This window comes from Pezoporus flaviventris, unplaced genomic scaffold, assembly GCF_033815535.1.
Source record: "Pezoporus flaviventris isolate CSIRO_AGI_PZ_B2104156 unplaced genomic scaffold, CSIRO_AGI_Pfla_v1 ptg000015l, whole genome shotgun sequence".
NCBI classification, from domain to species: domain Eukaryota; kingdom Metazoa; phylum Chordata; class Aves; order Psittaciformes; family Psittacidae; genus Pezoporus; species Pezoporus flaviventris.
In genome coordinates, this window is record NW_026892563.1 from 14,845,193 (window position 1) to 14,859,613 (window position 14,421).

Sequence of the window (14,421 nt, forward strand, 5' to 3'; positions counted from 1 at the left end):
ACATAGACACTGTGTTTTAATGAAGTAACTGATAGTGGTAGTAGGCTGGTGTCTTGTACTTGTATCAGCAGAAAACAGGATGAGTTGCATATTTTGTTGGTGGGTTTCATATGGCTGACAGGAAAGAAACAATGAAACAATGAAAGGTATGGACTTGCAGGATGGGGACCTTGATTGCTCATTGATGCCTTCAGATGCGGTGGCTATTTCTGTTCCACCTCATCTGTATGAGCTCTGGGCTAGCACCATCTCTTCCCTGGCCTAGATCCTCATCATGGGTCTCAGTAGACCTTAACAATTCTATTTCTTTATTTGGCTACTTCTAATCTTCAAAACTGTACCAGGGCATCCCCTAGCCTCAGAATTCCACCCCAGCCCTTTCTCAAACTAGCTGCCTTATCCAGTTCTCACATCCCAGTTCATACTCCTCCCTCCCAGTCCCAGTTCCCATTCAAATCTATCAAGCCTTCCCTAATACTCTGGGCATCTAGTTTCCTGAGACTTACTGAACTGCTTTGTCATTGCATCCTTTGACCTTCCTGCTCCAGTTCCTGTGACCATCTGGTTCTAAGGAAGGAGGCACATTTTCTGCTACAATTGTGATGTTCTAGGAACACAGAAAGGGCACTACCATGCTCTTAATTTCAGTTCCCATCCAAAAGCATAGGTTACAGAAGCATGGAACAGCAATTAATGAAAACTATAATTTCTTTAAGTGTTGCAAAGACAGTGTTGGTTTAGTTGTTTGAATGCTTACCATTTGGCTAAGTGATGTCAAATTTTTATTAAAAAAAATAATTAACTGCTACACTGAACACATGCAAACATAAGACTTGTCTTTCTAAACATTTATAACTTGGCCAATTTTGAAGATAGAAAAGTCAAATTCCAGATGGCAAATCTTACATTTCTGCTGAAAATGACAAAGACTCAAAACAGTCAAAACCAAGGCCACCAGAAACTATTTTTAATTGCTAGACATGCTAGCATTTTTTTCAAGCCTCATACGGGAATGACTTTGTTGAACCCTTCCAAAATAATTCTGCTTGAGGCAAGCAATCAACATGACAAATTTGAGCCTAAGCAATTGGATTTTGGCAAGCCTGTATATAACCTAAAACGGAGCTTTTACCAGCGGAGTTCAGCAGCTCTGTTAATTGGCCTTGCCACCAGTCCAGATAGTAATAAACAATATAAATTTATATAATATAAGTAAAAGAATGTAAACTAAATGAAATAAAAGTTATGGACAGCTGGAAAATCTTTAAAAGGGGTCCAAACCAGACTGTGACTGTTCCTTTGCTGTTGTTTTGAGATTTGTCAATGATTTCTTGAAGTTTAACTTCAGAAAAAGATTAATAAATAGTTGAGTCATTTATAATGATTACATGGAGGACAAAAATTAATCAAAACTCTCCCATACACATTCTGTGTTTGAGCATTTCTCTAGCACTTAATCCTGCTGATCATTTAAAACTTCTCTAGGAAACATTTTCCCCTGTGTGAACTTAAGCTCTGACAGGAAATCCTTAAGTTCTGTTTGCATTTACAGACATGTCGGGTTGACAATAAAGCTGATGAGAAACTGCATCTTAGATGACACACATGGTTGACCAACCTCAGATGATTTTTCCAGCCCATGTTTTCTAATCGAGATGGATTAATTTTTCCTTCCCCTACTATTAAGGATTAAAAGCCCCATGAGTTTTCAGGGTTACATCTTAGAAGAAGGACTAGAAATTTAATGTTTTTCCTCTGCATCAGGAAACACAAGCTGGGTTAGTGCAATGAAGGATTTAAGTTACGATTGAAATTCCTAACTGACACCACAAGCGCTGGTATATGCAGAACGGGCAGTATACAGCACCCCTCAGAACTAGTCCCTGCTGCGCTAAAATCCACCTCATTTTCTTCACTGCTCAAATTTTAGACCTGAATGCAAACAGAACCAATTAAATATTTTTCTTCTCTTTTACTTAGGAAATACAATATTTACTCCTTCCTTCTGTCCCAAGCTAATAAGGCAGAGGGAACAGTTAAGCCTACTTGTTTCCAATCATGCTATTTTAAAGATTAGTTTTTCTGTTTCTTAGATGTGGTGCTCTTCCTCCAGGTATTTATTTGCTGCCTACTCACCTGGTCCTTGCTTTGATCTAGTCTGGGAAACAGTAAACGTTTTGTGAAACTGGAGAGAAATGAGAGACTTTAGGTGAGGGTCAACCATGACTACAGATCAGAGCATTAATCAGTAACCTTCTTTTGGTGACTGCATATTCTTTACTAAAATCCTAGACTGGAACTTTGCCTGGGAAAATAAGAGGAGACAAAATCAGGCAGTTAGAGGATGAAGTAGTGCTTGACTTAGCTGTGCTGAAGAGGCATGCAATTCTCTGGGGGAGGAGAAAGCATGAGAAGTGAGACAGAAACACAGCATGCAGGAGACAGTAAGAAAGCAAGTCAGAAAAGAAACTGCTTGTGGAAAAATGAAAGGAAAACTTCAGTTTTTATGAAGATTGGAAAAAGTAAGGAATAATAAACCTGACCCATTGTAGCTGCCTGGCAGAGAGGACCAGTAACTTCAAATCACTACAGAGCATACCAATGCATCATGTGTTTCAGCCCGCTCTCGTGGGCACACTCACTGCCTGTAAGTGTAAGGGGTCTCACTGGCAGAAAACTGTTTACCTATACAATGACTTGTTAAAAGCATCTTCGGCCTTGCATAAACCAGCAGAAACCATTGGCAGAATAGGTATGGCAATTTGCACCAGCTGAGAATCTGCGTCTCTGTTTTCTGCTGTTTACCTCAATTTGTGCAACCTCTTCTGACTAGCAACAACCAGAACATTTTTTTTTTACCAAATCAATCAGACTTTCTCCTGAAACAAGCCACTGGGGAGATGGAACATCTTTTTTGGAACTGCCTGAACTGAAAGTCAACATTGCTTTTTGTTTTCTTTTGTGGCACGCTTGGTCAAGCTTATAAAGTGTTTTGTCACATCCAGACAGCATTGCCTACAGCAACAAAAGGTATCCCTTACACTGTAAGAAAAGGCTGGCAGTTCTAAGCTGGATCACTCACTATCTCAGCAATTATACTGAAATGTTAAGCTGTGATGAACAAAAGTGGAAGTTGTACTCAGCCTTTTGCTGCTAGGCACAAAACCTCACAAACACACAGCAGAATAGAAGCAGCTGCTCTCTATTTTAGCTTAGGTTAATTAGATGCTAGTTTTTATTCAGCAAGTTCAATCAAGAGATGTATCCCTAAATATGCTTTGTGGTACTACATAATCCTGGACAAAACTACTTACAGGCATAGAAAATTATTGTGATACCCTAAGAGTTGCATGAAGCTTGAAACAAGGCTCAGATTTACACAGTCATAAAACCTTTCCATGCCAACTGTCAAGTAAATTTGGATTTATTTATACTTTGCAGAGGAAAACAATAACTTCCTGAGGATCTTTGCATCTCCAAAAACAATGGCAGTTGTGGATGTGCTTACATTTAGGTTCATTAAAACCTGAAACTTAGAACCAAACGGAGTGGGAGTTACAAGCTCCCACAGACAAATGGCGGAGAAACTACAAACAAGCACTAGCATACCTTGATGATACCTTCACCGATTTTGTGTGTGTGTGTGCAGCATCTTCCACTCAAGAAAAAAGCATAAAAGGAAAAATGTAAGTATTCTAATTCCAAATAATTCTGGACCGCGACCAGTCCACCACATAATAAAGAAAATGCTAATGTTAACAACAGTAATATTCTTACGATGAATAAAAACCAAAAATCTACACTAATTCTGCTGCACCTGAGAACAGCCTCTAGAGTGCATTCTTCACAAGGTCTGCCTGTGGCATAGGAGGAATGGAGGTAATATCTAAAAATTAAAGTTTCTTTTTGATGTTCTTCCATAATGGAATTGCTTTTAGCTGAGAGATCTCCTCCATCTCATGACTCAGTCTTCTGTTTTTTATTTATGTGGTCCCTCATTTAAAAAAACATAAATACTTGAACAACAGTTGGGACACTTTTGTCTGGCATAGGGTCACAGTTTAAAAGAGATCCAACAGTCAGTGCAGACTAAGTCCATCAAACCTCCTGGACATGGTCAGAACAACTCCAAGTCTTGCACCTGGCACATTAACTGGGCGTATTCGTCAGTGTGCTAAGCATATACAGGATCCATATATTGTATATGGATCCTTAATAACCAGATTTCTTTCCACTGGAATCTAACAGAGCTATTTCTTTCTCCTGAATTTACAGAGAAAGGAACTTAAACTGAAACCTGAAATTCATCTGAGATGAGACAAAGTAGTGCTGGTGGACTGAATGATGAGTCATGACTGATTAGCAAAGCCTGTGTCTGTAGCCTCTGCTGACAGCATCTATCACGCATTGACAAAAAGGTCCAAAACCTTGTATCTTACATTTGTTTCTTACCTTGTTGGCTGAAAGAAACTCAGAATGACTTTTCCCAGCTTCTCCTAGGTGATACAATGTGTCTTTGCCTCCCAGAGGCAGACCTCACCAGAGATACAGATTTTAGTTATGAATAGATTGATTGTAAAGGCCACTGAGAAATTTTTGCTAGTGAAAAATACAGCTGTCTGCTTTATGAACAAAATCATTAGATGAGATGATAATACAGGTATGCTTTGCACTGTCTGCTAGTAATTAGTCTGCTTGCTGCTAGACCAAGAGGTAGCTGCTTCAGGATGCCAAACAGCCTTGAATCCAGCTGCCTCAGCTCTGTCTAGACATCCTTCCCTATGTGGGTTCTGACCCCTGGTTATCTGAGGTAAAAAGAAGGGGAGTATCTGATTCCAGTATGTGCTGATGAACAGCCATTTATATAAGCCAGGATGAGGGTATATGCACTCCCATCTTACCCCAAGATAGGGCTCAAATGTAACCGAGGTCTGGTATTGCATGTGCATCAACATCTTTTCAGAAAGGTACCACACCTGATAACCCACATTAAACTCAGTGAAATCAGTCTAAGGCCAGAAGAATAAACATATCTTCAAGCTTTATTAATCTCTTCCCTCCTACCCTTCTGTTTAGCTGTACCACATCTGCCACAAATCAGAGAATCCAGACCAGAATTTTCTCCATAGCTAATTCTTGCTTCCTCTCAGAAACTTGGGTCAGCAGCTCTCTGCAGTGCCTATAGGGACCTCAGCCCCACATTCTTAAGGTGCTACCAACTCTAATGTTAATAAAATTATTTTATGAACACTGAAATAGAAAATTATTAGTAAAAAACATTTGCATACAACAGTGCAGCATGGTTTGGCTAGAGAAAACAGTACCTATATAAAGCAGGCAGAATGAAGAGAACAAGCTCTTAAAAAAAACCTACAAAAGGAAAAGAAAGAACTGATGAAGGCTAATCTAAGCTTCAAACTACAGAATGCTCAAGTCACAATGCATTGGAAGTTAATGCACCACCACTGCGCAATGAAACTAAAGATATCCAGGTGAGGTACTCTGTCCTACCCATTGTGTTTGAAAGAGTCGTGGCAACACATTCTCAGAAAATAGCGCTTCTGGGGAACCTATGCAAGTAGAAAGGACACAGAGTGAAAAGGCCACTAGCAATCCGAAGGCCAACTCTTAGCTGTCTACCTATCAGTATGAGATCGGATTAGAAACTGTGGAGTAAGGATAGTTACTGTTAGATTAGTACACACACAATGAATCCCAGCATCCCAGCAATAATGTATTATTTTTCCTGGCTATTAGCCTGGATTTTAATTAGTTTGTGCTAATGAATGAATTTGTACATGTCTATTTTTTGTTGGCAGCTCCTAGAGGAGCTAGAAAATTGGTCACTGTGGAGTGCCCATGTTTCACTATAAACTAACATATAATTAATGCTTTCCCACCCCGAGTCAACAGCAGTCTCAGGGGGTTTTAGGTATAAATTAAAATGAAAGATGAGATACTCAGAAAACAGTTAGAGTACTCATTCATCAACCGTGATTAAATAATGTTACTGTGAGACCCTAGAGAAGTGCTGAGAGCCAAGTTCCAGTCACTGGGCTACCCACAAAATGCCCAGGAGCTGCCAAAGCACCCTGCACTTATTTCCGCTGTGACTCTTGAAAAGCCTTTTCCCTATCTGGTGCTATCCAAGTTTCTTCTTTTCTTGAGAATTCCTCCTTGGAAAATATGTATTTTTCTCAGTCATTCCTATTTGTAACCCACTGTAGGCTGGGGAAAAAATGAACCAAGTGTGCTGGACCAAAGCAAATGCTTTTGTCACGTCCGTTATGCTAGCTAACGAAGACCTCAAGCCAGCAACTATTTGGATATTTTCACATTCAAACTTCCACAGAGAAGAATCACTGGAAGAGCTGATATGAGGTCGCCAGGGTCATACCAATCTAAATAAGGATAGAGTTGCTTCAGATTGGATTAAGGAGAAATTAAATGCCCAGGTCCAAAAATGACATTCTGAAAAATCCTGTCGAGCATCCATTTAATTATAGAGATATACAGGCTCTGTATATTTGCGATATTGCATGTATTTCATTTTATATTGTATATCTTTTATTTTAGTATTACCCACAAATTCCTCAGCCTTGATAGAGACAAGCAAATCAGAAGTCATTTTATGCCAACATCAGATTAGGGTCTATAAACACCAGGCTCTCCAAAGAGGCTCATTCTGATAAGTATAATGTCGCAAGAGAATACATTTCTCTCTGTTGACAAGAAGCAAAGCTTTAGGTGTCTCACAAAGATGTACACCGATACAGCCAGGCAAGAAGAATTTTACCCCTTATCTATAGACAGGGACAGAGTTTACTATTATTAATCCTAATACCTCTTGTTCATCATAGGAACTCGAGACACACATGGGCTGAAGTCCCACTTTGAGACACCCTTTTCTTACATTGTATAGCCAACCTAGGCACTTTACATAAGGTCCTGAAATAAGCTCTGAGCACTGGGACTGAAAGTGCGGTGTTGTGCTGGTTCATGTTGTAGCATCTAATTCCTTTTTGAAGCCTTAACTGGTCACTAGCTCAGCTAACGACCAAATTTTAATCACGCCTGTAACACTCCCGCTGTTCTAAATTCTGATGCCTGCTTACACAAGGGAGCTTGATAACATCAAATTACAAGCTAATTTTGGAGCATCAAGCTAAGTGCATTAAGACAGCTGTGTGCTAGAAATTAAAATCTTAAAAACTTCAGAAAAAAATGATTAATCATTTAACAAATTGCTAACAGACAAGGAACTTTTAAGTGGAAAAGCATTTTCATTTTTTTTACAAAACCAGGTCTTCTGGAAAAGAAAAATAACAGAAGTCAGCTGTATGAAGTAAAGCAGACAGTGCGTACAGTCAAAGAGAAAAGTCATGTTTCTACAACAGTAAATCCTGGTAACCACTGTTGTGCATTGATTGTGCTCCCCTTTCATTTTTCACTTCTACTAAATTAAAAAATATGCTGCTGAGCTACACCTACCTCTTGTAGCCTTTTAAACATCTATTGGTAGTGTCCAGAAACATGTAGAGAAAGATCTGCAGCTTGTGCAAGTCAGTCCAGATCCACGGACTTTCAGTGTAACTACACTAGCTTACATATGCCACTGGATCTACTCCTGATACAGATCCAAACCATCCTTGATAACGTAGGGACAGATTCATTTGACAGGTAACATTGGGTTTATTAGCATTGACCTGGGTCCTTCATTTGGGTTCCTACCAGCAGCAAAGCAGAACTAAACATTCCTCTTTCCCAGAGTATTGATGACAGCACATTTTCAAATGAGTGCACATTTGTGGAAGTGAGCCAGTGCGTGTCAGCTACGTGCCATGGAAAGAAATCTTGTTCTCCCTGGTGCATAGTTAGGCAGCACACTGATAATTAGACTGATTTCCAAAAAAAAGAAAAAGATGGCACTTATCAAAGGCATAATTTCAGTTCTGCCTTTCCTCATTAACGCTTGAAGGGAACACCAGCATAGATATGAGTCATCAAAAAGAAAAAACCACCAGTATCACCAGAGCTTTATTATTATTTTCTTAATTTAGAACTGACTTTTTTTTTTCCTAATGACCTAGCCTGATTCTTACAGACCAGCTTCTCAAAAAGGATTAGGACTCCTTATTGGGATTGCATGGCAAGCTTCTGGTAGCTAGAAGCCTACAGAGGTGGCTTCTAGAAGCTTCCCCTGTATCCAATAGAGCCAATGTCAGCTAACTCCAAGACAGACCTGCCACCGGCCAAGGCTAAGCCCAGCAGCAACAGTGGTAGCACCTCTGGGATAACAGACTTAAGGGGGAGGGGGGTGGGAGGTGGGAGAAAGCTCTGAGACAGCATGTGAATCTGGAGAGGGGAGCGAGAATATCAAGAGGGAAAAATCTCTGCAGACACCAAGGTCAGTGAAGAAGAAGGTGGTGCTCCAGGTGCCAAAGAAAGATTCCCCTACAGCCTGTGAGGACAACCATGATGAGGCAGACTGTCCGCCTGCAGCCATAGAGATCCATGGTGAAGCAGCTGTCACCTGCAGCCCATGGAGGACCCCACACCAGAGCAGTGGGATGACCAAGGAAGGCTGTGACCCCTTGGGAAGCCTGTGCTGGAGCAGGCTCCAGCCAGGACCTGTGGCCCCACAGAAAGAGGGGCCCATGCTGGAGCAGGTTTGCTGTAGGACTCGTGACCCAACTCAAGTTGGAGCAGTCAGTTTCCAAAGGACTGCACCCCGTGAAATGGACCCAAAGCTAGAGCAGTTTGAGGAATACTGTCCCCCATGGGAGCGGCCCCACACTGGAGCAGGGGAAGGCATGAGGAGTCCCCCCCTTGAGGAGGAAAGAGCAGCAGAGACAGTATGTGATGAACAGACTACAGCCCTCATTCCCCATCACCCTGTACTCCTGGTGAGAAGGGGGTAGAAAATTCAGGAGTAGAATTAAGCTGGGGAAGAAGGGAGATGGGGGAGGGTGCTTTTAAGATTTGGTTTTATTTCTCATCATCCTACTCTGACTGTTAATAAATTAAACAAGCCACAATCAATGCAAATATATACATTATTATATATATAATATATACATTTATATATATTAAAAAACAAGGACAAAGGAGTAAATCAAGATCCTTGTGGGTATTCTGAAGAAGCTCGGGTGTCAAGACTTCAGCAGTGTTCTTTCTACCTTTAATTTTACAGACTCCATTCTTCCAGGCAATTTCACTCAGCCTCTTTGTTCTCACTGAACCTGGTTTTCCTGACAATACAGTAAGCTTTTGCCAGCAGACAAGTTTCCCAAGTTGCATGCAGGCACTGTGTGCAAAACAAAGACGCATAAATTAATCAAGTTATTCCTGTAGCAACCTGGAAAGAGATGTGCTGGGGAAAAAATTGTTATTGTGATCTCTATTTTTAAATACTTGGAAGACACTCGGTTACTATGGTGGTGAGGACCATATAAGTACCTAGGCAGATTCACTTGTAACAGGAGTGTTAAGTGTGAAGGCTTCTCCATCTTAAAGATGCCAGCTAGCTCTGGTACTTTTTCCTCTAAGGGAAAAGGCATAAATATATTTTGAAATAATTTCATATTTAGGTCCTTAAAAAGTGAATTTAAAAAGCTGACATTATTCTATGGCTGTGCTGCCCTTGTTTGCTTTTACCCTATGGGACTTCTGCATTTAATTTGCTCTTCTGGTGCATTTTCATCAGATAGGAAACCTCTCTTTTCCTCTCCAGAGCAGTCTCAGGGGGGAAAACAACCCCAAAACAAAAAGCAAAACAACATGTGAGAAAAAGCTGATTAATTGACATTATATCAGCATACACAGACATCCTTCATGAGCATAATGCTATACCCTGTGTCAGCAGATGGACTTATTTGGTAGTGTTGAGAGTAGTTATAAATGATACACAAAATGAAAACTTGTGGGGGATTTCAAAGACAGGACATTAGCCAGACTACATGAGCACTACTGGCTCTGCTAATTGATTAAGCTTTTAATACAACGCTGGGTTGTGGGGTTTGGTTTTCTTTTTTTAGAAAAGATGCTTCTGCCTAAACATTTACAATTCTCATTACCAGATGAAGTGCAGCAGTAATGCACAGTATCAAACCAGACTTGTCAGGTAACAAAAATAAGAACAGCATCTGCTCTCTTACAACTATGACTTCAATTTAGATTAGGTATATTCATTACTTAAAACTCTACCAGAGGATCCTCTCCATGAAACCAGATCGCTACTGGATGTGTACAAACACGTGGGGGAAGGTGAAGTTTCAGTACAGAAGGTGTCTATCCCAAACATGCAAAAACTATTGCTTTAGAAGTTTTTGTTGCTGGATAAACCTCAAAAGTTGTTAATATGAAGATTTTTGCGAGCAATCCTTCATTGTCATCACTGCCCTAAATAAATAAGCACACATTATTCCTCTGGAGAGAACTTATCCTCTGGCCTCAAGAAATGGAAATTCACCTAGGAGAAGAAATGAAGTTCATGTATAACTTCCCACTCTTCCTTTCGGTATCCTCTCTAGGGAAGATCTGTGAACAGTCGGAGAGCCTTGTTATTAAAGGCTAGATCTGCCATTTGCTGAGACATGCTTGCAGCCTGAAGATATGAACAGACTCCCTGACAAACAGGCCAGTCTGGGGCAAGGAAGGGATACAGGCCAGGAGAGGACCTGAAATATGTTTGGGTTGGTTATGGGCTTGTGTTGCTGTCCCCAAGAAAGTGCCTGAAATAAAACTCAGCAGATAAGGTTACCTGTACTGTTTTTGCTATATATAGCTATGCCTTAAGATGGCATTTGTCTAGAACTCTTTATTTTGAATTTTTCTCCTATTTCTCATCTGAAACATTCAACTACAGATCATGGTATTGAGCTCACAAAGGATTTTTTTTTTTTTTTACACCTTCTTCTAAGCCTGAGCAATCTCTAGATGAGCAAATACAACTTAGGTAACTATGCTGTAGGTTCAAACACTTTTGGACTTAGGCTTTGTGAAGCTGTTATTTGGTGGTTACATCTAGGAACACTGCTGAGACAGACTTCATATTTTAAGAGATAGGGAATGAGATGAAGCACAAATTCTCATCTCACTCTTAAATCCTCACTAATACTAGATTTGTTGTTTGAGATAGGACACAATTTAGCTCTGGATATAGACTGGAAGAAGAGGAGAGACACACTGCATTACTGGCTTTGAGACTGTATTGTGTGAAACACCACTTTCAAGGGACAAGAGAATTTTAGCAAACACCATAATGCAAAGAAACAAGAGGACAAGGTAAATTTCCTCCCAACACTCAATCTATTACCCAGGAAAACTCAGTATTAAGTAGTTTCCTATAGTTCTCCCCATTCTAACTTCTGATTAGTGCAGTATGGGTCCAGTATCAGAGAGAAGCAGTCTGAAAGGGTGGGGTTTGTGTTTCCTTTGGGGGTGGTTTTCTGTGTTTGGGATTTTTGTTGTTGTTGGTTTTATATTGATTCAGCAGTTGTTTGCAAGACCTATTTTATCTTTACCACAAAAGATTGTTTGTGTGGCAAAAGACAAAACACAAGAGGCATTGCATTGCTACAGCACAGTCACTGCCCTTTCCTGTAACTAAGGAAAATGACCTCTAGACCTGGGCAGATATAGCAAACCATGTTCCATGAGATCCTTTGAATATTTATACAAGTTGGCCTCATGTGTTCCCTCCCTTTCCAAAAGTTTTTTCCACAAGTTTATTTGTTGGGCTGCTCCCAAACCCAGTATATTTTTACCTAGTCTTTGGAGACTATTAGTGGAAAATTAATTTCAAGTACTTTAATAGATATTTATATTAGACCATCTTATAATAATGATCCTGGCCTCTTGCCAGGAATTAAAGCTCTATTAAGCTAAGCACTCTACATAAATAACTATTAAGATGATCATTCACTGTCAGACCAAGCAAGATTCTTTATTCCTGAGTGCAGTGTGCACGGAGTGCAGAATTTCACAAATTCCTTGAGTAGATGAGATGGGTAAATGGACTGTTGATAACACTGCAAGATTCATATCCCTCTACTGGGAAAGCTTACTAGAGAGGGATCTATCTCTATTCTACCACACATTATTGTTTTACAGTTCTTTACCATTACAGTTGGTGCTTTCAAAAAGCATTCTGATTTAAGTGACTTTAGGTTACTCTATTTTAGGTGTAAAGATAAGAATTTTACTCTACTATTTTTATCCTTATGTTAGAGGCATCCCATGGCATACTGTACAGAGAGAAGGAAATGCATTTACTTAGAGTTTTTAGATCACCCCAAAGCAGAAACCACTGACAAGACAAATGCTTATGAATGAGCAGAAACTGAAAATAGTTTCACCTCCAGTACAACTGGACATCTTGCTGTGATTGTGTATGCCTAATCCACCATGATATGTAAATTCATGCAAACCTATTCATTTTCATTTCACTCATACCCAGGAAGTTATAGAATTCATCACATGAAAGCATGTATTTTGGTATTATAAATATTCATATTGCTAAATGATAAATCTGCTATTACAAGAAAATTATTAACAAATATCAATTAATAATCACATGTCTTACGTACCTTCAGAAGAAAGGGTGAAATCTATTAATAGGAAAAGAGCGATTCTAAATTTGAAGATAGAAATAATTGGTTCTTGTGCAATTATTTCCCTGCCAGTTGTGCTAGTCTATGAAGAGTAGATTGTATGATACCAGCTTGCAAATTACATAGAAAAAAAAACCACAGGGTAATGTGAAACAGAATGAGAAGTGACAAGTGTTAACCTTGTGACATTGCCAAGGTAAGAAGAACAGTAAGGTAGGAACATCCTGTTTTCATTTAGGATGCATTTGCAAGCACAATAGACTAGATTAAAAAAAAAAATAAGTAAAAAGGAAATTACAGCTTCTTATCCCACTGATTCTATTAGAACAAGTCAGATTCATATAGCAGGATGTGCATGGGGATAGTTCTTCTGTCTTCCCTTTGGATTTTCTACAGCAGAGAACAGTATTATATAGTAGAGTTTACAAGTTAAGTTTGTTATGGCATACACAAATAAACATGGCTCAGCTTTCAGGTAGACTGAGTTTCTCCAAGACTCAATGAGGTCACGGCAGCTACAGTTACATGGGTCCTGTATACAAGTTGTTTTTATATAGCTGTTTCTGTATGCACAGTATTACTGCTAATATTTCTTTAAAACTAGTCCTTTCACCCAGGAAAACTAGCTTATGTAATTTAATCCCAATAATATTTTTGTTGGCATACAGTATTTATAGTACTGATACAGCTTCAAGAACTACCAGGTTTGCTGCTGCATAAACCCCAAGAAGATATGGTGGTATATATTGTACAAAATATAGTGGAGAGCAATCCTGTCTGCTAATGACCAGTGCTCTGAAACAGGGAGCTTTGTCCCCTACACCTTACCACCTAGCAGTCTGGAAATCTATTCCAGAAGGCAGCTGAGGAAAGACAACTGTTGATGAATGAAGTTCCGTGTCGGTACAACAGTCCATTCATCAACATGACAACCAGTACAGCTTGTGTACGAGATTTTCTTCTCCTATGATCACAAACTCCCACACTGTGGCACATCACTGCTCCACACTACTGGCTTTTTGAAGCTCATTCTTTTCCGCAGCTCATCCCCCTGAGCCAACAAGCAAGGGTGCTAGAACAAGGCAGTAGGCATTGGGACTGAGCCTGAATTTTGTGTGTGGTAAAATCCTCCACTAGAAGGGAAGCCAGCTAAGAGAAACCACTGCTGTGGCAGTAGGAACTAAACGCAACTAAGGACATCATGCTACTATCTAATGAAGGTCAAACAAGAACATGCATTCATAAGTGTCTACCAAATCTATCACTACTATAAAAGGAATCTTCAGAGACTGAACTTCCCCAAATGCTTCTCAGTGACAGCAACACGGTACGTGTCTTCAAAGAGGGAGAATGCCGACTGCCACGGTTAGTTTTATTTTCTTCGATTTTGAACTTGCCTAGAGACAGGCTCAAAATTCATTTTCTAACAAAAAAAAAAAAAAAACAAAAACACTCAAACCCCCCAAACTTGACCCATAGCAACATCTCCACTGTGTGAATAAAAAGAACTCTGAAATTAGTCTTAACAGCACAGATGCTCAGCTGATTTTCAGTAGTTTCTCTTCATCCTTTAATCAAGAACAAGGACAATGAGCAGAAAACCTTGCCTCCACAAACATTTTCACAGCATGACTTTTTTTTAACAAGATGAAAAGGGTTTTCATTTCTTCTTCCTCTCCCCATTTCAACAAGAAGGAAAGCTTCCTTTTGACAGGGAAACAAATACCTAACGAGGCAGCTGACAACAGCCCCAAGGAAAATTTAAGGCATGGACATGTTGCAGACTTCTGGCCAGAAAAAAAAAAAG

The 14,421-nt window shown here is 39.7% G+C and overlaps 1 protein-coding gene across 2 annotated transcripts in view; it reads right to left on the minus strand.

Moving 5' to 3' along the window:
• Positions 1 to 14,421, minus strand: part of PCP4 (Purkinje cell protein 4) — a 52,168-nt gene that overhangs the window by 16,059 nt on the left and 21,688 nt on the right. The window contains exons 3-5 of one of the 2 annotated variants that reach the window (XM_061453555.1): positions 9,460 to 9,544; positions 9,180 to 9,307; positions 8,339 to 8,828 (exon numbers count right to left, since the gene is read on the minus strand). The exons of the other annotated variant lie outside the window; for it this stretch is intronic. Of the exons in view, the coding sequence (XP_061309539.1) occupies positions 8,710 to 8,828; positions 9,180 to 9,307; positions 9,460 to 9,544 (332 nt within the window). The 3' untranslated portion in view covers positions 8,339 to 8,709. Of the gene's footprint in view, positions 1 to 8,338; positions 8,829 to 9,179; positions 9,308 to 9,459; positions 9,545 to 14,421 lie in introns of those variants that run through there. 2 annotated transcript variants of the gene reach the window in all.